The following is a 24,881-nucleotide window of genomic DNA, read 5'->3' on the forward strand; positions in this document are numbered from 1 at the left end:
AACTTTCAGCATAAGTAAATACAGTTAGAAGGCATATATGCCTCTGAAAGAAATCACATCTCTAAGAAATTGGGTTTGTACTTGATGATGACTTTCAAAGACTCTGCATCTTCTCACATTGCATTTTGGGGGGGCATTATGTTGCTTATGCAATTTCTGCTGTTGTCATTTTGAATTTTTGCATATATATATATATGCCTTGGATTTTGCAATATATCTTTCCTGTATCTGTTGAGATATTGTGTGTATATGTTTTTTTAATCTTTGGTCTTTGAAGGTTAATCCATCTTCACATTCTTGGGGAAAGCCCCTCTTGGTGAATTATTATTTTTACCTATATTACTATTTAATTTGCTAACATTTTTAAAAAGGATTTTTATGTCTAGTATATTCATGAGGAATATTGGTCTATAATTTTGCTTTCTTGTAATGTGTCTGCTTTTGTGTCAGGATAATGTCAGCCACGTCTAGTAGTTGGGAAGGATTTCCTCTTCTGTTTTCTGAAAGACTATGTACAGAATTAGAATTATTATTAAATGTTTGGTAGAATTTACTGAAACCAATCTGGTTCTGGAGTTGTCGTCATGGATTTTGAACTAGGTATTCAGGTCTGTACTTGAGGGTTATTGAAGTTATCCACTTCCTGAGCGAGCTGTGGTAGTTGACCAGTGTGTCTTTCAAGGATTTGTCCATTTCATGTAAGGGGTCGGTCTTTTTAATTTTAAATGGGTGTGCGGTGCTTTCTTAGTTTTGTTTACAACTACATTGCTATGATGAACATTTCTCATATCTTTATTGGTAGGTTTAAATATTTTAATTTATTTAATAATAAAATTATTTTTGCCTATTAAAAACTAAACTATTTAGATTTACAAAAAACTTGCAAAGAGAATTTGGCATTCCCATGTACGTTTTATCCAGTTTCCCCTAATGCGAGCCTCTACATATGATGTGGCACGTGTGACGTGGTATATCGTCACACTAAGAAGTCAACATGGACAAATTTTTAACTATGGGCTTTTTTCAAGTCTCCCCAGTGTGTCCACTAATGACTTTTTAAAAAATAAATAAACTTTATTTTCTAATAGTTTTAGATATAGAATTATTGCAAAGATAGTACAGAGAGTTACCCCATATACCCACACCCAGTTTCTCTGTTATTAACATCTTACATGCTACATTTTTTTTCACAGTTAATGAAGCTGTATTGAAAAGGTATATCTGTATTTGTTAAGGACTATAAGACACACTGGACCATAAGGTGCACCTAGGTTTTAGAGGAGGAAAATATGAAAAAAATTTGAAGCAAAAAATGTGGTAAAATATTTAATAACCGGCGATAATAACACAGTCCCAGGCTACATTGGGACTGTAAGACACACGCCCTTCCTCCCAAATTTGGGGGGGGGGTGCATCTTATGGTCCAAAAAATATAGTAGCTAAGGTTCCTCCTTTATTCAGATTTCCTTAACTTTTACCTAATGTCCCTTTTCTCTTCTAGGATGCCATTCAGGAAACCACACTACAGTTAGGGTCATGCTTCCTCAGATTCTCCTTGGTAGTGAAAAATTTCTTTGGTTTTGATGACTTTGACAGTTTTGAGGATTGTGTCAGGACTGTGCCTGGTGTCTCATAGACTATTCTGCCTTTGGGGTTTGTCTGATGTTTTGTCGTGGTTAGACTGGGTTCTAATGTCCCCATTTTTGTTCCACTCCAGGATAGAGCACCGGATTTGGACATCATGTCTTCCTAGGCTTCTGAGATCTATGAAAGTTTCTCGTTCTTTCCTTTTATTAAAGTACCAGGACAAATCGCTGTTTATATTAACCTGGTCTCTTGGTTAGCATAGTGTCTTCAGGTTATCTACTATAAAATTCCCTTCCCATACTCAGCTTTTTTGAAAGCAGAATGCAAAGTCCACCCTATATGCAAGAAAAGGGGACTTAAGCTCCTGGGTCTATGCATATTATTTAAATTCTTTGTGAGGAAGATTTGTCCCTTCTCCCCTTCTCCTGCCTTTTATTTATTCACTCATTTTGTTTATCAGTATGGACTTGTATATATTTATTTTCTACTTCAGTTTATAATCCAATACTATGTTTTTTCTTTTCTTGTTCAACTCGTGGCATTGAGAGGTCTTTCAAGTTGATTTCTGTGCCCTTTTGACATGGTTTCATCCCTTTTCTGTTTGTTTTGGTAGAGCACTTCCTTTAACTTTGGGCATTATGTGATCTGGGCCCCCCCCCCCCGCCAGCCTTAGAATCGGCCATTCGTTGGGTAACGGCCTTTAGAAACAAGGCCTGGGGGCTGTGTGTGCCTGTTGCTACTGGGTTGTGACTGCTTCTGGGCTCTCTCAGTGGACACACCGATAGGGAGAAGTATCTGTATACATTAAAGTAAACATGAGTTCATATGAATTTATTCAACTCTAAAACCACAGGGTTCATTCTAGCCTCCACATTCACTTTATTTGTAGTATCTTTTTCTGATAGTGAGAAACCAAGCTCCCATTATTGTAATTTATTTACAAGTAATTTTTTTCACTTCTCCATACTCATAATGTAGTTCGACCTTCCTCCCCCTCATTTGTGAATGGGATTTTTGTCTTTTTATGTTGGGGTCTGGTGGGCGGGGAGGGGAGAGGAAGAGACGGGGGTAGAGAATATGAGATTTTTCTTTTTCCTGGACACAGATCTTTTTTCAGATATGTGTGTTGGGAATATTTTCTTCCAGCCTGTGGCTTGCCTTTTTAATGATGTTTTTTAAAGAGCAAAAGTTTTACGTTTGATGAAATCCAGTGTATTTTTTTATGGTTAGGGCTCGTTGTGGGTTGTTGTTTTTTTTTTAATCTCTGCCTAACTTCAAGTCACGTAAATTTTCTCCTGTGTTTTATTCTAGAAGTTTTATAGTTCTGGTCTTTACATTTAGATCTCTGGTCCATCTCAAGTTAGTCTTTCTGTATGAGTTAAGCATGGTAATTTTTTTTGTATGAATATCCAGTTGATTCAGCATCATTTGTTGACCAGTCTTTTCTTTCCCCACTGAACTGTTTTGTAATGTTGTTTCACATCAGCTGATAAGGTATGCGTACCTCTTTCTGGGTTCTCTGTCTTGCTTCATCAGTCTGTATGGCTGTCCTTCACCAATACCATACTCTCTCATTATTACAGACTCCTTGTCTTAAAACCAGACAGGGTGAGTCCTTTAACTTTGTTCTTTTAAAAATTTTCTGTATGTTTTCTAGTTTCTTTGAATTTCCAAGTGAATTTGAGAATCAACTGGTCAGTTTCTACTAAAAAAATTTTAAAGAGCCTGCTGGGATATTGATATGGTTTGTAGATCAACTTGTAGAGAATTGCATCTTAACTCTCAAACTCCACAATCCACGAACATGGCATGTATCTCTTTTACTTAGATTAGTTTTTAATTATCTCAGTGATATCTTGTAGCCTTCACTGCAGTGATTTTGGACATCTTTTATTAGTATTTCATGGAAGGGTTTTGGGGCATGATTGCGAATGGGATTGTTTTTGAATTTTTGTTTCTCATTTCTTTGCTGCTGCTGTATAAGAATAAAATTTATTAAACTCGTCTTGCAATCTTGTTACTACCTTTTTTGTTCAGGTTGTTATTTTGTCGATTTCTTGAGATTTGCATTGGACCTACAAACACGGACCGCTCTATGTGCTTCATTTAATATTTCTTATTCCAATAGCTAAGGCATACAGGTACAACATTGAATAAAAGTGATAAAGGTGGAACTCTTTTCCTTGTTCTTGTTTTTAAGGGAAAATGATTCATTCTTTCTCAGTAAATACCTATAATGTTAGCAATGCCCTTTATTGGTTTTAGGAAGTTCCCTTGTATTCCTAATTCCTGAGAGTTTTTATCATGAATGGATGTTGAATTTTATCAAATGCTTTTTGTGCACCTGTGGAAATGAGCGTGTGATTTTCTCCATGATTCTGTTGTTATGGTGAACTGCACTGATCTAATTCCAAATGTTTAACTGGCGTCCCACTTCTGGGATAAACCTGAATTGATTATGAAACATAATCTTTTTTGTGTCTTGCTGGATTTGATTTGGTAATAATTTAAGGGTTTTTGCGCCTATATTTATTAGGGATATTGGGATACACTGTTTTACTTTATCAGATCGGTGTCAGGATTGCAGCGGCCTGGCAGAATTACCTGGGCAGTGTTCCTCTTTCCTGGTCCATCTTGACCAGAAGCAGAAGGCTGCCGGATTTTTAATATTTTTTGGTACTCTACTGAGGTTTCCTATCTTTTTTTTTTTAAAGATTTTATTCATTTATTTGTAGAGAGGGGGAGAAAGGGAGAAAGAGAGGAAGAGAAATGTCCATTGTTTGCCTCTCATACGTGCCCTGACCAGGGACTGAACCTGTAACCCAGGCATGCGCCCCGACTGCGAATTGAACCAGTGACCTTTGACTTTGCGGGAAGACGCTTAACCAACTGTGCCACACCAGTCAGGGCGATATTAACTCTCTTTTTATCCATTATGAGAATATGCTACTTATTCTTACTCAGCATATTTAAATAGTGGCTTCTCAAGTTTCTGTCTAATATTATGAACATCTGGATCATCTTGGAGTTGGCCTATGTTGGTTGTCTTTTCTCTAGAGAGTAAGGCACATTTTCCTGGCTCTTCATATATTGGGTGATAACGTGTGGTATCTGGGACATCATGCATATAGTCATGCAGAATCTCTGGATTTTCTTTCTTTGCTCTGAAGAATGGAGAAGTTTTTATTTCAGCAGGTAGTTACCGCATTTTGCCATGTTATAACTTACATTATTGGCCCAAACGTTCAGAAAAGAATGTTTTGTTTTAATTTTTAATTCAATTTTTTATTTGTATGTAAAACCAGTGATCATATTCCTGGGTATTATTTTGCATATGGATATTGTTATTGGCTTCTAGAGTTATACTTTTAATGCATAAGCATAAAAGAATGAAAAACATTTATATAGGTATAGAGTTAGCACTAGCCATGTATAATGTGCATCCTTTTTCCCCCTGAAAAATTTGGGCAAAAAGGTGCACATTATATATAGCAAAATACGGTAACTTGGTTAGGCTCAGATTTTAGTTCAGTCCTTTTACCCTGAAGCCCAGCAAACGTGGGAGCTTGGCACATGCGTGTGCATGTATGTATTGCTGAGGGTTCAGTCAGGGGCTCCATGGTATTTAAACATAATGGGGACCTGGTCCCTGGAGTCCTGCATTCTGGTGGCCTTGGTGCCTCGCCTCTCCTCCTGGTACCTCTGGCGGGAGAGCAGAAATCCATTTTTCTGCTGGAGTTCCACTGCAGCCACCCGCAGGGCACAGCCACAGAATGGGGGGCTGGCTCTGTTTTGATTGCCTGCCCTAGGATCTGAGTCTCTCTGATCTCTCCAGAAGCCTCAAGTAGTAGCTGATAGTATTTTATCTAGATTGTATCGGAATTACTTGTGGGGACCAGTTTGTCAGGGGCTCATTCTTTTATACCGGAAGCAGAACTCCTGTGCATTTTATTATGATAAACATTTTGCTCCCTATCTAGACCTGTGTTCTAGCTGAGAGCGCCACGGAATCTATTAAATTAATGGATTAGATTAAATATTTTCTAAGGAAAATATTCCCTTTTTTTAGTGGTTGAGTACCTACTAAAGTACCTACTCAGTACCTACTGAGTACCTGCAGGTGCAATAGAAACAACTTATACATGGCATTTAAAAGCATATTTGTTGACTTATAGGACAACTGCCAATTTTTTTCAGATTGTTCATTATTTTCAATTTTGGTGGGGAAACTAATGGAGATGAGTATCTCCCAAACTTTTTGGTCTGAAGACCTCTTTACACTCTTAAAAATTGTAAAGACCTCATAGAACTTAGGATATATTTATTGATAATATCTAGGTTAATAAAAGACCAATGAATTTTCACATTTACTTCTGCACTCAGTCTATTGTGATATCACAAATCTTATAGAATCTGTAAAACTGCATCATACAGTTAGGAGAAAATGAGAGTGGTAAGGGAGATAATGGCCTGGTATTATTATGAAAGTGTTTTTGATGCCACAGACTATGAAACAGTCTCAGGAATCCTCACAGTTTTCTGGACCAAGCTCTAAGAATTTTTGCCTAAGGATTTTTAGCTCCAGTGTGATCTCTGAGAACAAAACTGTTTCTTTTATTATATCATTGTTATGCTGAAATGAATCTTTAACATTACTCATTTGCTGCCTCTGTAAACACCCATAAATAGGAGAGCATGTGCTGGCAAATAGATGAATGCGTCTGTGATTTTCAGATCAAAGAGTGTTGTATTAAAAAACGCTAAAATCCAAGTAAACGTGATTCATTGGAGATAACATATGTGACATTAACTATACTTAGAGTAAATAGATAAATAGAACACAGAAACCCATTAGAAGATACTTAATGGGAGATTAAGATATTTGAGCACTTGCCTTAGATGCATTAGAAGGGATCAGAACCAGATCCCACTCGTCAGGCAGGGCTCGTTTACTCTCATCAGAAATCAGAGCCAATAATTTTCATTTTGAATAACTGGATGTATTTCTGTAAATGGGCTGGTTTCTGCACATGGACCACAACACAAACACACTACACACACATGCCTTCCTGTGTTACTTTAGTATTTAGATAAACTAGTATCCCTAGTTCTGTGAATTCAGAAAACATACTCTTATTTGGGCAGGACCCTGGAATAGACAAGATTGGTATGTCTATGTGTTCTCTGAAGAGGTGCTTTTTAATTATTATCATAATTTTATTTTTTCCCCTGCCCAGGTAGAATTCAGTTTATATATTCTGTGGAAAAATTCAAGTTAAGGAAATTGAACCCTTATCTCTTTGTTGAAAAGGTTGCTTCCTAAGATTTTACATATTTCTTTCCTCAGTGTTGTAAAAATACCCTAGGGCTAGTGATAACACTGTTGGCAAGAAAGCAAACTGTTCCTTGGCTCTTTTTTCTATAATCTCATTGACTTTCGTCTCTGTTTGTACAGTGGGTTGGCAGGGTGAAATGGCTTTTGTCTCCATTAGACAGACCCAAGCTAGAAAGCAGAGACCACTCCTCATTCATCCAGAAGCACATAGTAGGCTCTTCATTAGATATTTGTTTTGCTCAGAAATTGATCAGCAATATTTCATATTTCATAGAGTTTTCCAGTCAAAATATAATGATGATTGGTAATAAGGTTTTCTGCTTGTTTTCTTGGCTTGAATGTCTTTAACAGATCATGCCATCTGTTTAGAATCAGTATTTCAGAGATGAGAAAAAAGCATTTGGGTGAGAAATGACAGCTATGAAGTACTTTCCACACAACTGTCAAAGTCATTCTCCATGCCCATTCCTTCAACAAGGTCATATCTCACCGAGAGTCTGTGTTTCCTCATTCTCTGTGAATCATATGGAGATGCTAACTCTTCCCTCTCAAAGTTTTCTATCAGTTTATGTGGGATAAGTAACCTCTTCAGTTTATTTAATGAATGGATTTTTTTTTGTTACAGTTTTAATTAGGATGTATCTGAGGACAGAGGCAAGAGTTTACTAGGCTTGCTCTTTCATTAAGATTTATGTTATGGAAAATCAAGGAAAGTATATTATTGACACTGTTGACAACCACCAGGAGAGAAGGGCCCATGCATTTATAATGCAGTAATTGTGTTTAATGTAACAGGGACCGTCTGAGGTCCCCCAAATGAGAAGTCCTCCACTAACCTGGCTGGGGGAAGGGACAGCTGACCAGGGTCGTTAAGGGTTACTTTGCATATCTATAGAACTTGGCCAGCTTTTTAGTAATACTAATAGCGACTCTGACCCAGGTCGCTGCTGGAGGTGGTCCCCTGGTTACTGCCCAGCTGGGCCCAGCCTTCTGAGACTAACAATGGCAGCCCAGAAAGGGAGAAGAAACCAGAGTACTGGCATGTGCAGTGGGGAGAGTTGCAAATGGGGTTATAGAGGAAGCTCTGTTCCAGGAAGATTTAAACTCAAGTGCAGGGCAGCCATGCTCTCTTAACCATGTGGCCTGGGAAGGAGAATTACTCTTGACCATGTAACTTAGAATCTGTCTTGGCCATGGATTTGAAAGGATGCGGAAGGACCCTCACTGGCCCACCATCCAGAGGGGCCAGGTGATTTGGGGATAAGAGCAGGAGCCTCGCTGAACATGGGCAACTGGGAGGAGCTGGAACATTAAAAAGGGAATCTGCCTAGCCAAGCTACAGACTTCTGTTTCTGTTCATGAGAGATGGTACCTTGACTGGCCTAGTCTGGTAAGGAGAGGCAGGACTGTGTGTGTGTGGGGGGGGGGTGTTTGTTTTTAAGGGAGTGGGATTTAATGGAAAAATTCTGCCATTATTTTAATCCTGTATAACTTTTGAATAAATAGCTCCTTTCCTTTTCATAAGACTTTGGCATTGAATATCATGGTTTGGTTTTGTTTTGTTTTTCCTAGTGGCGGGCAATAGAACCCAGAGTGGTTCTGTTTAATGAATGCAAACCGGTATAGGCACATATATGTTCGTTCTGGGGGTAGGTTTTCACATTTTATCTGGAGGCAAATTCTGGCAAGGTATTTGAATTAAAAGAGAGTCTGAATAAAATTCAAACCATGGTTTCATAGATTTAAGTGGGAAATATTTTTATGGAAAGATGAGTTAATAAACTTATTTAGCAGAATTGATTGTATCTCTGGTAGAATGTGTCCAAGATTTGTTTTATTAAATGAACATTCAATAAAATTGACTTATTGGGAAGTATAAAAATAAATTTTATTATTTAGAGTAGTTTTAGGTTTACAGAAATATTATGCATAAAATGCATGAAGTTTCCACTTCTCCTCTTCTGCCCCTCAATTTTGTTGTTGTTACCATCTCACATTAGAGTGGCACGTTTGTTATAATTGTTTAATCAGTATCAATACAATATTATTAACTAAAGTCCATAGTTTCCATTAGGATTCGCTCCGTGAGTTATACAGTCTATGGGTTTTGCGAATTGTACAATGTTGTGTATCTACCAGTATCATCCAAAATATTTTTGCTGGCCTAAAATTACTTCGTTCCATGTATTCATCTTTTACCCTCTCTTTTGAAGCCCCTGGCAACCATTGATCTTTTTACTGTCTACATAGTTTTACCTTTTCCAGAATGTCTTATCATTGAAATTACACACATAGTATAGAGCTTTTTCAGATTGGCTTCTTTTACTTAGCAATATGCAATTAAATTTTCTTCTTATCTTCCATCACTCATCCTTTTTATTGAGAACACTGAAGAATACTACATTGTTCAGGTACAATACAGATTGTTTATCTGTTGACCTATTGAAGTACATCTTGGTTGCTTCCAAATTTTGGCAATTATGAATAAAACTGCTGTCGAGGTTTATGTGTAGGGTTTTTTCAGACATAAGTTTTAACTCATCTGGGTAAATATCTAGAGGGCAATTGTTGGATCGTGTAGTAAGCCTATGTTTAGTTTTATAACAAACTGTCAGGCAGTCTTCTAAATTGACTGAACACGTTTTGAATTGCTGCTAACAATGAATGAAAATTTCTTTTGCTCCATATCCATGCCAGCACTTGGTATTGTTAGTGTTTGGGATTTTTAGTAATTTAATAGGAGTGTAGCAGTATCTAATTGTTGTTTTAATTTGTAATTTTCTGATGACATATGATGTTGAGCATCTTTCCATATACTTATTTGCCATTCATATATTTGTTTTGTTGAGGTGACAGTTTAGAACTTTTGCACATTTGTTAATTGAGTTGTTTGTTTTATTGTTGAGTTTTTAGAGTTCTTTATGTATTTTGGGATCCCATTTCTTTACTGGATAAGTGGTTTTCAAATATTTTTTCCCAGCTTGTGGCTTGTCTTTATTCTCTTGATAGTAATTTTTGTAGTGCATAAGTTTTTTTAAAAAATTCCATCCTTTTTTAAATTATAGTATTTTATCTGAATGTACACAAAAATTAATCATTTGCTTTTATTGTGTGATTGCGAAGTATCAATTCTACTGCATCCAATAAAGAAACAATAATTAGTTTTATAACATTAAGATAAAGTGATTTATAAAGACAGCATCAATTAAGACTTCCTTACACTTAAGACTGATCCATTGTAAACTAGTGCTGATGTTAAAAACACGGTTCCAGAATAAGTGCAGACTGAGTACAGATTTTAAAAAGTACAAGGAGCTCATTGGCTATGCTATGCCAAATGGATGAAAACTAAAATTAATTTTATACTATAAGCCTCTATAAATAAATAAATAAATAAATAAATAAAAATCCTATCTTTTTCCCCTGTATATATGCTTAGATTCCTTGTACACAGAACAGAACATTCCATTGCATTCACTTCAATAGGATGAACTCTTTAGGAAAAGGCTGAAAAAATTTGATAGTCAACTCGCAAATGTTATGATTATTTTTTCTACTGTCAATTTCATGACATATTTAACATAAGCAGGAATATTTTTTCAGTCACTTTAGCAATTGAATACTCAAGTAAAAAGTCAAGAAAAGATTCAAAGTCTTGAAGAACTCTGGCAAATTATGTACATCCCAATTGCTTTTGGTTTCCTGTCTCTTCTTTGCTTTACATCCCTATGCAAATCTCATCTTTTTTGGAGCAGTCTGAGAACTTTCAGCTTCCTTTTTGGCTTTTACGAAGTTATGGCAGGTCATTGCTTTGGCAGTTTTTACAGCAGTCTTTGGGATAGCTGGCTGGTTGCTGAGTTCCTCAGCCTTCTCAATACTCCACTCTTCCTTCCACCGCCTGGTCTGCGCTTCTCTGTCTGTCTCTCTTCTTTTTAACAGGGGTTCAAACTGTCATTGACTCCAAAATGCTGAGTAAGTTCCTTCCACTGGGTTTTACTTGAGGACTGTTCTCTATGAGATTCTTCTTCATTCTTCAATTTACCTTTTCTGGAGCATTTACTTTTCCCTTCTGAATTTTGAGGTTGAGGTTTTCCATTTGGGGTGTTTTTATGCAATTCTTGAAATTTATTCCACATATGTAAGGACATTCTAGAAGGACACTTTTCGTATGCATTTACCTTTTCCTCTGCTTCAGTGTTTGGTCCATTTCTAGGGAAATCTGAGATCTCTGTTTTTGTAATGGTCCCATCTTCTTTATGTTCCTGTAAATTAAGTCCAGAGTTCTCTAATGTGCCTTCATCTTCCGAATGAAACTCAACTTAACTTTCATTTAGGCCAGGAGGTAGCAGCCCACTCCTTCTTTTCTTTGGTCAGGAGCCGCTGCCTGGCAGCCATCTTACCTGTGGATAGAGTGTAAGCTTTAATTTTAATGAAGCCAACATATCAGTTTCTTCTTTTATGGATGATACCTTTCGTGTTGTATGTAAAAAGTCTTCTCCAGGCCCAGGTCACCCAGAGTTTCTATAATCTTATCTTCTAGAAGTTTTATTATAATTTTTTATTTTACTTTTTAGGTCTGTGATTCATTTTGAGGTAATTTTTATAAAAGGCAAAAGGTCTATATCTACATTTTTTGTCTTGCTCTGCATGTGCCTGTCCAGTAGTTCTAGCACCATTGGATGAAAAGGCTGTCATTTCTCCACTGAATTGCTTTTGTTCCTTTGTCAAAGATTAGTTGACTATATTTTATGTGTATCTATTTCTGGACTCTATTTTGTTTCTCTGACTTATTTTTGTCCATCCCACATTGTCTTGATTACCGTAGTTTTATAGAAAGTCTTGACATTGGATGGTGATGGTCTTCTAATTTTATTCTTCTTCAGTATTGAGTTGGTTATTCTGGGCGGGGGGGTTGTTTTGTTTTCTTTTTTATTATTATTAATTTTTTTTGCCTTACTCTATAAACTTTAGGATCAGTTTGTTGATATCCACAAAATAATTTGTTGGTATTTCACTGAATCTTTAGATCAAGTTGGGAAAATTTGACATCTTAATAATATTGTTCTCCTATTCATGAACATAGGCAGTCTCTATTTATTTGGATCTCCTTTGATTTCTTTAATCAGAGTTTTGTAGTTTTCCTCATATAACTCTTGCACATAGTTTTTAGGTTTATACCAAAGTATTTCATTTTTTATGCACTATAACTGATGTTTTGTTTTTAATTTCAAGTTTCAATTGTTTCTTGCTGTTACATAAGAAAGCAATTTAAAAAATTGACTTTTGTGTATTAACCTTGTGTCATGCAAACTTGCCATCATCTCTTACTAGTTCCAGGAGGCTTTTCTCTTCCCCTCCCCCTCCTTCCTTTTCTCTTCCTCCTTCTCATTTGCTGAGAGTTTTTAAGTGTTAGTCATAAATGGCTGTTAAATATTGTCAAATACTGTTTCAGCATTTGTTGATATGAGTATGTGGTTTTTCTTCTGTAGCCTGGTTCGTGTGGTGAATTTCATTGATTATTGAATGTCAAACTTGCCTTGCATACCTGAGTAAATTTCATTTGGACATGGTATATGACTCTTACACATCGTTGGATTGGATTTGCTAATGTTTTCCTGAAGAATTTGCTTCTTTGTTCATGTGAGATATTGGTCTGTAATTTTCCTTTCTAATTATGCCTTTTTCTTGTTTTGGCGTTAGGGTGATGCTGGCCTCAGAGAATGAGTCAGAAAGTTCTTCCATATTTTGGAAGAGATTTTAATGCACTAGCATTATTTATTTTTAAGTATATTTTATTGATTATGGTGTTACAACTATCCCAAATTTCCCTTTTGCCCCCCTCTGCCTGGTTCCCCCCTTCCCTCCAGCAATCCCCCCGTAGGTCATGTCCCTGGGTTGTGCATGTAAGTTCTTTGGCTTCTCCATTACCTACACTGTTCTTAACATCTCCTGTGTCCATTATGTACCTACTCAGTTATGCTTCTAAGTCCCTATACCTTTTCCCTATTCTCCCCCTTTTCTTTCCCAGCTGATAACCCCCCAAATGGTCTCCATATGTCCGATTCTATTCCTGTTCTAGTTTGAATGGTTTGCTTTTGTTTTTATTTTTTAGATTCAGTTGTTGATAGTTGTGATTTTGTTGTCATTTTAATGTTCATAGTTTTGATCTTTTTTCTAAATAAGTCCCTTTAACGTTTCATATCATAAGGGCTTGGTGATGGTGAACACCTTTAGTTTTACCTTATCTGGGAAGCACTTAATCTGTCCTTTACTTCTAAACAATGGCTTTGGTGGATTGAATAATCTAGGGTGGTAGGTCCTTGCTTTTCATCACTTTGAATGCTTCTTGCCAGTCCTTTCTGGCCTGCAAAGTTTCTTTTGAGAAGTCAGCTGATAGTCTTATGGGAACTCCTTTGTAGATAATTCTCTGCCTTTCTCTTGTTGCTTTTAAGAGCTTCTCCCTAACTTTAATCTTTTGTTTTTTAATTATGATGTATCTTAGTGTGGTTGTCTTTGGATCCAACTTGTTTGGGCCTCTGTCCTTTCTGGACTTGTGTGTCTAATTCCTTTGCCAAATTAGGGAAGTGTTCTTTCATTGTTTTTTCAAATAAGTTTTCAATTTCTTGTTCTTCCTCTTATCCTTCTGGCACCCCTGTGATTCAGATGTTGGCCCTTTTGAAGATGTCCCAGAGTCTTCTTAAACTCCCTTTGTTTTTTTTAAAATTCTTGTTTCTTCATTTTTTTCTGATTGAATGTTACTTCTTTCTTAAATTCCAAATCACTGATTTGAATCCCAGCTTCCTTCCCTTCACTGTTGGTTTCCTGTGGATTTTTCTTTATTTCCCTTAGTAGGGCCTTCATTTCTTCTGCCATATTCAATGAGATCTTTGGGCATTCTGACCATCAGTATTTTGAACTCTGCATCTGATAGGTTGACTATCTCTGCATCGGTTAGTTCTTTTTCTGGAGTCCTGTTCCTTCATTTGGGCTATATTCTTCGTCTCCTGATTTTGGCTGCCTCCCTGTGTCTGTGTGCTAGTTAGAGCTGCTTTGGTTCTGTTTTAGGATACCTGTTAAGTCTTGTGGGGTGGACCCTTGGATATTTGCCTAGGCGGGGCAACCATGGCTCTGTGTGTTTGAGAGGGGTCAAAGAGGGGACAGTGCCTCTGCTGACTGACCTTTGGGGGCTTGCCTGGCCCTCACCCTATTTCTAGTCACTTCATCCACTTCCTGCATGTGACTGATGCCCCTCTAGCTGCTGTCCTGGTTGTGGTTCCTAGGGTGGGTGGGCAGGTTTGCATGGTTTTTCATTTTCTTTTAGATTTTATTCACTTATTTTTAGAGAAGGTAAGAGAGGGAGAAAGACATTATTGTGTGGTTGTCTCTCGCATGCCCTGCACTAGGGACCTGGCCCGCAACCCAGGCTCGTGCCCTGACTGGGAATGGAACCACCGATCCTTTGGTTCTCAGGTTGACACTCCACTGAGCCACAGCATCCAGGGAGGGTTTGTGTATGTTTTGGGCTCCCCTGAGAAACTGGCAGTTTCTTCTACTACCCCAACTCTCCCTGGGTTTACAGCCAGGATTTAATGAGGCTTTCTTTTTCCTCTGGCACTGGGCAGTGGCCTGGGGCTGAGCTTGCTTGCTCACACGGTGATTTTTATGCACCACATGTGAATGTGGGGCTGCCTATCCTGCAGGCCGCCACCACCTGGCAGCCTCTCCAGCCCTGCTCCCCACCACACCGAGTCCTCTTTTCCTAGATACCCCGCCTCAGCCCCTCCTACCCGTCTGCATGAACACAGCTTCTATAAAGCCTTGGTTGTCAGACTTCCATACAGTTCTGGGTGATTTTCTGGGAATTCTGGGTGTTTTTCATTTTTAGGTGTGTTCCTTCTTATGGTTGTACAGTGAGGTGAGTAGTATCTACTTATGCCTCCATCTTGACCGGAAACTCCTAAAGAACTAGCATTATTTCTTATTTAAATGTTTGCTAAAATTCACTTGTGAAACCTTCTGGGCCTGGTGCTCTCTGTTTGGGAAGATTATTAAATAAATAAGTAAATAATATATTCATATTATAAAATATGTTTGTGTAAATATAATATATGAATATTTATATTATGAAATATATAAATATATTATAAAACATTATATATTATAACATTTAAATAAATAAAATATATTTATTTCTTTATCTCCCCCCCACCCCAATTAAATATTCTTTACTCTTGTAAGGTCCATGGGATCCATTGTAATGGCCCCTTTTCCTTCCTTATATTAGTAACTTATGTCTTTTTTTATTACTTGGTTATCCTGCCTAGAGTTTCATCAGTTTTATTGATGTTTTCCAAAAAAAAATCCAAAAAACCCAGTTTTTATTTATTTTGTTATTTATTTTTGTTATTTTCACCGCTGAATTTACTCTGTTCGGGGTTCAGTAACTTCTTGAATCTTTAGACTTATTTCTTTTGCCTAATTCGGGAAGCTTTAACCATTATTGTAATGAGTGCTGTTCCATTCCTGCCCTCTCTCTTTCCTCCCAGTTCTTGATGATACAAGTGTTAGGTCTTTTGGTGGCGTTCCACAGATCCCTGAGGCTCTGTTCGTTTTGTACAGTCTGTTTTCTCTGTTGTTTACACCAAAATTAGACAGTTTCTGTCCTATCTTTCAACTCAAAGATTCTTTTTTCGGTTGCCTACATTCTGCTCTTGATTTGAGCTCGTCCACTGAGTTTTTTATTCCACCTATTGCTTGTTCTACACTTTCTATTTGGTTCTTTTTTTTACATCTTTTCTTTCTTCCTTCCTTCCTTCCTTCCTTCCTTCCTTCCTTCCTTCCTTCCTTCCTTCCTTCCTTCCTTCCTTCCTTCTTTCTTCCACTGACACTTTCTGTTTCTTGGCCAAAATATTCTATTTTTCCAGTTTTTTCAAGCATGTTCTTAAGCATTTTTACGATGGCTGCTTTCAGGTCCTTGTCAGAAAGTTTTAACATTCTGTCATCTCATTGTTGCCTTCTATTCATTATCTTTTTGCATTTATTTGATGTCTTTCTGGGTTTTGGTATAAGTATTTTTTATTGAAGCCTATACATTTTGGGCATTATATTATGAGTCTCTGTTTACCTGGATTCCTTTGACACCCTTGTCTCTCTCTGGTAGGGAAGGGAAAGGTGGCATCTCATTACTGCCAGGTTGGTGTGGAAGCCCAGTTTCCCAAACTGCTTCTTCCATTGATGCTCATTACTGCTGGCTAGCAGTGGGAGTTCCAGCTGTCCACTAGGCCTCACTGGTGCTTACCTGTGGGAGGCATTGGAGTGCCTTGGTACTGCCTGCCATGGCATCTACTGATATCCTAAGTGGCCTATTAGTGTTCCTCAGTAGTGAGATTTTTGACTGACTACTAGGCCTGCTCTGACATCACCCAGCAGGGAGGGAGAGGGTCTCCTGTACTTGCTGCAAGTCTAGGCTCTGCCTGTGGTATCTGCTGCCACCCTGGGGGGCTTGGTTGCTTATCACGTGGCAGGGATGAAGCCCAGGTCTCTACTTGGCTTTCTCTAAAATCTGTGAGATACTAGAGCATCTTGGTTCAATAATTTGACAAAGATGGAAATCTATTTGTTACTGTGGATTTGCCTGTTCTGGACACTATTTCATATAAATGGAATCTGTGGCCTTCTTAAACTTTTTCCAGTTAGCATAATGTTTTCAATGTTGTGGCATATGTCAATACTTCATTTCTTTTTATTGCCAAATAATATTCCATTGCATAGATATGGCACATTTTATTTCTCTGTCAGATGATGGACATCTGGATTGATTCCACTGTTTGGCCATTTATGAGTAATGCTGCTGTGAACATTCATATTCAGGTTTTTGTATAGACATGTTTCTGATTTTCTTGGGTACACATACCCAGAAGTGGGACTGTTGGCTTCTATGGTAACTCTTTTCTTAACCTTGAGAACTCCATTTCTTTTCTGTTATTCTTTTTTATCTTATTGTATTATGAAGTTAGGAAAGAGGCCTGAGATACTGTGTGGTCTCTTTTGGGTTCTTAGAAAGAACTGTCCCCAGGCTTTACATTAATTTTTTTCTCTTATTCTTTGCTTACATCTGTACTCTTACCATTGAAATTATAGGCACTGATGATTACATTACTGAACAGATGTTTAAGTTAGATGAGTATTAAAGTGCTTTATACCATTGTTCATTATAAAACATTATGCATGCATAATTATTCATAGTTGTGATTTTTATATTCATAAATTTACCTGTGCTTTTAATTATTTAGAAAAAAGAAAGTGAGTGCCTGCAATTAAAAATTTTGGTACTTCGAAATGAACTGGAAAGACAAAAGAAAGCTTTGGGACGGGAGGTGGCATTACTTCAAAAGCAGCAAATTGCATTGCAGGACAAAGGTAAGTAAGAACACCTTACGAATAGTCTAGTCTCGATGTTCCCATTTTCCTTCCTTCTTCCTGGGCTCAATAGTCATCTTTGTACAACTGTGCTGGTATAACTTTAAAAAATTTGAAGTATTTTGAAGTTGATTCATACAGAAAAATGTATGAATATATGCACACACACCATATTTCAAATTTCAAAGTAAGTACACCTATATAAGCAGAATCTTGATCAAGAAACAGAGCATTATAAGGACCCCGGAACCCCAGAAACTTCCTCATATCTTATCCATTCTGTACATCTCTAGCCAGACTAACTGCTGCCTTACTATACCAAAGATTGGTGGGTTGTTGTCTTTTTGTAAAGATTTTATTTTTAGAGTGCAGGGGAGGGACGGAGGGAAGAAACATTGATGCATGAGAGAAACATCGACTGGCTGCCTCTTGCAAGCCACCAAGTCAGGGCCTGGCCTGAAACCCAGGCATGTGCTCTGACTGGAATTGAACCAGCAACTCCCTGGTTTTCAGGAAGATGTCCAGTCCCCTGAGCCACACCAGTCAGAGTCAAAGATTGGTTTTGCCTAATTTTGAGCTTTGTACAAATAGAATCATATAATATATACAGTTTACATGCTGGCTTTAGTTCAACATTTGTTAGTAAAATTCATCCCTACCTGCATGCAATGTGGTTTTAGTTTATTCTCACTGCCAATAGTATTCCATTGTATGAATATGAATTTATTCTTGCTTTTGGCATTTCAGTAATTTCTAGTTTAGAACTAATACAGATATTGCTTCATGAATGTTATAGTACATGTTTATTAATGATGTTTTTTTCCTTTCCTTTTCTTTTGCATTTCTGTTGGTTATAAATCTAGGAGCAGAATTACACAATCATGGGATATGCATATCTTTCGCTTTTGCAAATTGTGTCCAAATCTTTCCAAAGTGGTTTTGCCAATTTACCTCCTTTCTGTCCAGCAGTGTATTGGGTCTTTTGTCTTCCTTGTTGGTGTTTGGTACTTCCTGACTTTAGTATTTTAGCTTTTCTGTTAAGTATGTCATAGTATCTCCTTGCAGTTTTAATTTTGATTTCCCTGAAGACTAATGAAATTGAACACTATTTCATATGTTTCTTGCTGATTGGGATCTACTCCTTGGTGAAGTACTTGTTGAAGTCTTTCCCCCATATTTTTATTGGCTTGACAGTTTTTTTGAGAGGAGTTCTTTATTTGTAATGGATATTAGTTCTTTGTTTGAATATGCATAAAACACATATTCTCCCATTCTGTGGCTTGCTAGTTCATTCTTTAATGATACCGTTATATGAACTGAAGTTCCATTATATCAGGTTTTTAAAAAAATATTTAAGGCTTTTTGTAACCATTTTAGGAAATCTTTGCCTATTTTAATCTCGTGAAGATGTTCCACTGTGGTTTATCTTAAGTGCTTTACTATTGTACTTCTTACATTTATATTTGTAACTTATCGGGGATTGAGAATGATATAAAGTAAGAAAGAGTCAGGATTCATTTTTGTCATACAGACATTCAGTTGACCCAGCACTGTTTATTGAAGACTTCCTTTCTCCACCGCACTGCACACAGTCTCACTTTGGTCGTAAGTCAGGTGACCATATACCTGCGTGTCTGCTACAGTAGCCTCTGTTCTGGTCCGTTGACCTATTTTTCTGTTCTTTTGACATTATCTCAGTGTTTTAATTTTTTCTCATGTTATAATTGGCCTTGCTATCAATGTTCTGCTTAGTTTTTCTTCAAGATCACCATCATTATTTTTGTGCTGTTGCATTTCCATATGAATTTTCTTTCAGAAGAGAAAATCTTGCTAGGATTTTCAGTGGGACTACATTTAATATATTTATCAATACAGTTGGGGGATAATAAATGTCTGCAATACATCTTCTAAAACCAGGGAATGGTATATGCCTTTATTAGATCTTCGTAAGACACTATTGAAATTAACTAACTAGTATATGGCTGTTTCTCATGATTTATTGAATTTCTTTCTTTCTTTTGATGTTTTATGATACTATGGTAAACATCTTTAAATTTTATTATTAACTTGTTTATATTTAGGAATACAATTGATTTTTTTCAGGAGTATTGATTTTCATTATACATGCACAGACAAATTAGCAGTTGCTAATATTAGGGCCATGGCCCTGTAGCTTCAGCTCTAGCTCTGGTTATTTATTTACTTACATTATAAGTCAGTTATATTTATAAATAAATCTAATATTTAATGAATCTTGAGCCAAGTTAAAATATTTTGAAAAGCACTTGAGTCCCTGGTATTGGTACATTGAAAGAGAAAAGTGTATTTTTCACTTTGCAGCTTTCATGTAGAGTACATGCTAGCCAATAGTGAAATGATTTGCTAGTGTGAATATTACTAGTGACTTCTTACATATTAAGACTTCTTTGGCACTTGGTGCTCATCTAGGCACTTGGTTCTTAGCCCAAGAGTTCAGTTAAGATACAAAGTCAGTAACATATGATATTTAATCTTTGCTACCGATTTTCCTGAACGGACCATAAAGGAATTACTTACTTCTGCATCTTTTTTACACATCTGTGCAGTAAGGATAGCTAGCAGCTCATAATATTGCCATGGGGATTAATTTGTGTAAACATTTGGGAAGAAACCAGGTGCCTGTTATATATTTTATATTTTTTGTTTATAAAAATTATTGCAGTGGGATGATTTATTGGAAAGAGCAAAAGAGATAATTTTTATCCATGCTGCTGAGTGGCCACATAACTCTGAGGGCCTCATTAGTCCATAACCATTAAGTTCCCCATTCCCATCCCCCAGAGGCATTGGTTCTCAGCTTGTGGTCTACAGCAACTTCCAGCTGGGTCATGAGCTGATCTTTTCAGTATTGATGTTTATTAATGTATAGATTTTCATTTCTGGTGGATTTTAGTAGTTTAACTTATGATGTTTAATAAAAAATGGATTTCCCATCATTAGTGTCCTAAGCTGGATAACCTTCCTATTGAGTAATTGTGTGTTGGTTTACAGGGTCTTCTGCCCTAACTTCACCCTGCAGTCTCTGAGAAGCAGCAACACTCTATCTAAACTAGTTTGCTTGAAATTCGGTTTAGAAAATGGTATGAAACATTGATCCTAAGGAAGTATGTTTAGCAGAACCTAAATAAATTATATAAATATTGGTAAAATTTAAGAACTCCTCAGTGGTGCCTGCAGACAGATATTAACTTTATAAAAACAGAATTCCCTAATCTTTGTGGGAAGAAGCTGTTTTTTAATGCAGTTAGTGTCTTCATAGTAACAATAACATATGTAGTACTTTATAGTTAGAAAGTGCTTACACACGGATTATGGTAGTTGATCCTTAAAGCATCCCTTAAAGCTAAGTATGGCAAGTATGTTGCCCTCATTTCACGTACGGGATGCTGAGAAGGTGAGTGGCCAGCCTAAGACAAACCGTTAGGGACACAGTTGAGTTGCAGACCCAGACTTTTTGTCTCCAAGTTCTGTGCTTTTCTCACTGTTCCATACTATTTAAAACTTTGTGAAGTACGTTTATTTGGATCTTGCATAAATCCTATGAAGCAGATAACTTATTGAGTTCCTATAATATGCCAGATATTTCACTTAAGGTATATTTAATTCTTAAGACAGTCCTAGAGATAATAATTTTTACCCCCTTTTTCTTGAAGTAAAAGAACTGGGACTCAGACATTTCTCAGTGTCGCACGAATAAGCAACAGATCCAAATTCAGGTTTAGGTTTCTTTGATTCCAAAGCCTGTCTTGTTTCTACTAAATAAAATATCACTATTCCTTTTTCGAGTAGGTGTCCAACATGTAAACTGATGGTTTGCGAGTTTTCCATTTGGTCTGCGGGCTCACAGACGGAGCACTGTGCTCGGTTCTGTTTGTTTTTATTAACAGGACGGGGGAAATGGATTTGCTTCAATCATTTCTTTGATTAGGTTTCATCTTAGTTAAGAGATTGGAATCGATATGCCATCCTCTCAGTCTGTCCTTAGACAGGCATTCAGCTTATGTGGACATAGTTCCACTTCACAAGCCAAACAAAAGTTTGAATTTCATAGTCAAGATTTCCTACGGCTCTTTCAGTGTTAGTTGTCTCAGGAGGATACAGGCGGAAAGATGGGGATCGGTTCACCTTTGTTATAAATTTCTTTATTTCTCAAAGTTTGATAACAATGATATACTTCCCATCAACGAAAGATGGAGAAAAATGTTCTCTGACCCAAGCGTGTCTATAAATGCCATTTGTTAACTGAAAAGTCATTTGATGGGGTCCACTCTTTGGAATCCTATAACTAGCTTTATTCAGTTGCTGTTCTACAGATTTTTTAAATTTGTTTTGGTAAACAAGTGCAAAAACAAATACAAATACATTGGTTTAGTGATATTGTGTGTAAAAGATGTAAGATTTCATTGCTAAGATTTGGAGAAATTCCTCTTGGTAATTCCAGTGAATGAAAAGTTTTGATTTTTTTATTGCCAAAATAAATGTTTTATATGATGTTTCCAACAGTTATGATTTCTTTTTGTTATTTTGTAACAAAGTTTAGTAATCAAGGTCAACTGTGTATCTAGTTTGTTCTATTTGATAGGCTTCTGTCTTGGTCAATAAATTATTGTGTTTGTTTAGCCTGCATCTCAAATAAAAGTTGAATCACACAGTATATTTACATTGGTACTTAAAGTTCCTGTCAAGAGTCCCAGATTTTTATTTGAAGTTATAAAGATATTGTATTTAGTATCATTTAATGACTTTCTCCTTTTACTAAGGTCACAAATTGAAAAAATTACATCTCACAGATTTTATAATTCAAGATATACTTACTTGAAATAATGGTAAAATTTAAATTTTACTAGTCTCTGTGTGTGTTCTTTTTTATAGCCATCTGATAGCAGTTCCTAAACAGACTTCCTTCAAAATTGTTACTATCTGCCTTTCAAACATTTTTGTGCCTGAGGACAATTTCCCCCCGGAATTCACGTTGTTAAAGTCTCCTTACTTTCAGCAGTTGGCATCGTGTGCGGCTTGTGATGGGCAAGAAAACTCGGTGGTTGTGAGAGTAAATTTGGGTCCTAAGTAAGCCTCAGGTTTTCTTCTCAGAGTGATTCATCTTTTATATATTTGTAATGATTTATTCCAGTAAAATTTCAATTGGATTGTAGGAAAGTCAAACTATCATATTTTAATCGCCCTCTTTTGCAATGGAAGGTATAAATGTGTATAAATAAGACACCTAACAGAATTTTACTTTGGCCTGTCAGCATTTTTTTCTCTTCTTACTCCCCCAAATATTGTAAGTGACATTTGCAAAAAATGCATTTACAGTCAGAGAGTTCAGCCTAGGAGTAAAAAGATCACTGGATATGTAAAGGAAGTGAGAAGAGCATTGAGTGTGTGTGTGTGTGTGCGTGTGCCCTTATCAGCTCTTAGCCACATTTATGGAACACCTACAAACGACCGGGCACTGTGTAAGAGGCTACAAACCGAATGACAGGTGCGATAACTACAGGACAGAGATATGTAGAGGGTGCCATGGGAACACAGGAGATGAGCATCTGAAAATCAGAATATCCGGTAAAGGAGGTGACAGGCTGAGTCCAGAAGAATATGTAATAGATGGCTAGGTCGGGGAGAAGGTAGGACTTCCCAGGTAAAGGGAACACTTTATTAGGAGATCTGAAAGTAAATTACAGAATTGCAGGTAATTTTAGTGAAACTTCAACTAAGGAGACATTTGAGTCAAGGTCCATAGGAGTCTAGAGAGCTAAAGAATTACCTAATTATAAAGGAAGTTTATATTGAAAGATTTGAAGGTCTGTTTAAATAAGCAAGCTTTCCAAAGACAAAAAATAGGTAGGACTGTTTTCATAGTTTTTTCATGGTCAATATACTTTTATATTGACTACAATATAAAATGGAGATTAGCCCTGGCTGGGTAGCTCAGGTGGTTACAGCGTTATCCCGATACACCGAGTTTGTGGGTTTGATCCCCAGCCAGGGCACATGCAAGCATCAACCAATGAATGCATAAATAAGTGAAACAACAAATTGATGTTTCTCTCTTAGATCAATAAAATAAAAAATAAGTAAATAATGTTACATTAGATGTACATATTAGAAAATTCTCTTTGAGGAGCCGAGGATAGAGAATTTTTATTTAGGGAGTTATTGCACTCCCTAAGAAATACACAATTAAACTCTAAACAGAACAGGAATGAAAGGGAGGAGGGAGTGTGTATGGGTGCAAAAGACATTTAGATAAAAGACTATGGGAGACCACCTTTACAGAGACTGCTCAGAAAAGGTTTGCATGAGGAGCCCCGTCTTACAAGCATTTCTGGAGTACCACCTGAGGGGACAGAAGTAGAGAGGCCTGAACATAGGGAAGAGGCCAGTGCCCCTGGAGTATAATTTGTTAGGAAGAAAGTTGTATGAGGTGGGGTTGGGATGAGGAGGAATTCAGGATATAAATGAATGTAGTTGCTTTATCCGTTGACCAGGAGGAGAAGGCTGAGAAAATGGCATAGGTGCAGGTGAGTTTACCTATTAGGTAGTGAGTAGGACTATGAAAAAATCCTATTGTTTCAGGGTATGATGAACTAAGGTAATTATGTGTTGGATTTAGGGGCGGTTTAAGGATTTGGGGTAATGTACAGCGGAGTACTGTCCAAGAGTGGGAAAGCAAACTAATGAGGAAATTGTACGTTTGCTGGATAGTGTGCTTATTTGTGCTTTGTGGTTAGTACTTTTAAAACAGAATCAGTTGTGTCAGTTATGCAGTCTTCTCCGCCCACTTGGAGCTTCATGGGGGAAGGTTGAGAGGCAAACATTGAATAACGGTGAAATTATCCCTATTTTAAAGATGAGGAAAATGAAGTTCAGAGAAGTTGAGACTGGTCTAGAGCCCTAAAAGTAGCATAGATAGGATTTTAACACAAACCTTTCTGATTTTCTAAGTTGATGGGCTTTTCCGTACACTGCACTGCATCCCATAGGCTCTGCCTGCTATATTTAAGCACTGAAATGAGATCTGACCTTTATAGCTGTCGAGCCAAGTGCGTACAGTTATGCAAAGTATCATTTGCTTCTCATTCCTGTTATAAGGAAGTGCATATATATCAGTTCTTTGGGGAGAAAAAAAATCTTTTCTTGGTCCTAAATTGAGAGGAATTTAGCATGTGGTTTCTTATGTGCTAGATATTAAATATCATAGTGAAATATAGTCAATTGTAATTTTGCAAAAGTTACAAGAAATATCTATTAACCCTTGAGAAAGGCAACATCATAAATCATAGAATAGAAAAGACATTTCTGCAGGAGGGAAACCAAAACAGTCGAAGTATATTGCTTTTTGATCATCTGACTTGATGTAGAAAATGCAGAAGCAGGACAGTTTATTGGTTTTAACTGTAGTTTTTGACTGGGACTGGCCATTGGCCAGTCTGAGACCAAACTGTCTGGTGAGAGAGAGGCCATAGAGACCGTATTTTGTTTTGTTGGTGGAAGCAAA

At 37.0% G+C, this 24,881-nt stretch overlaps 1 protein-coding gene and 1 pseudogene across 3 annotated transcripts in view; one reads left to right on the plus strand and one right to left on the minus strand.

Annotated features, from left to right (window-relative positions):
• The window catches only part of UVRAG (UV radiation resistance associated), a 281,275-nt gene that overhangs the window by 119,029 nt on the left and 137,365 nt on the right, over nucleotides 1-24,881 (plus strand). For all 3 annotated transcript variants that reach the window (XM_037131554.2, XM_037131552.2, XM_037131553.2), the window contains one exon: nucleotides 17,215-17,341. In XM_037131554.2, coding sequence (XP_036987449.2) covers nucleotides 17,215-17,341 — 127 coding nt within the window. The remainder of the gene's footprint in view (nucleotides 1-17,214; nucleotides 17,342-24,881) is intronic.
• LOC119038957 (protein FAM204A-like) lies at nucleotides 10,526-16,259 on the minus strand (annotated as a pseudogene).

The sequence above is a fragment of the Artibeus jamaicensis genome, unplaced genomic scaffold, assembly GCF_021234435.1.
Source record: "Artibeus jamaicensis isolate MK-2021 breed Jamaican fruit bat unplaced genomic scaffold, CSHL_Jam_final contig_64, whole genome shotgun sequence".
Lineage (NCBI taxonomy): Eukaryota > Metazoa > Chordata > Mammalia > Chiroptera > Phyllostomidae > Artibeus > Artibeus jamaicensis.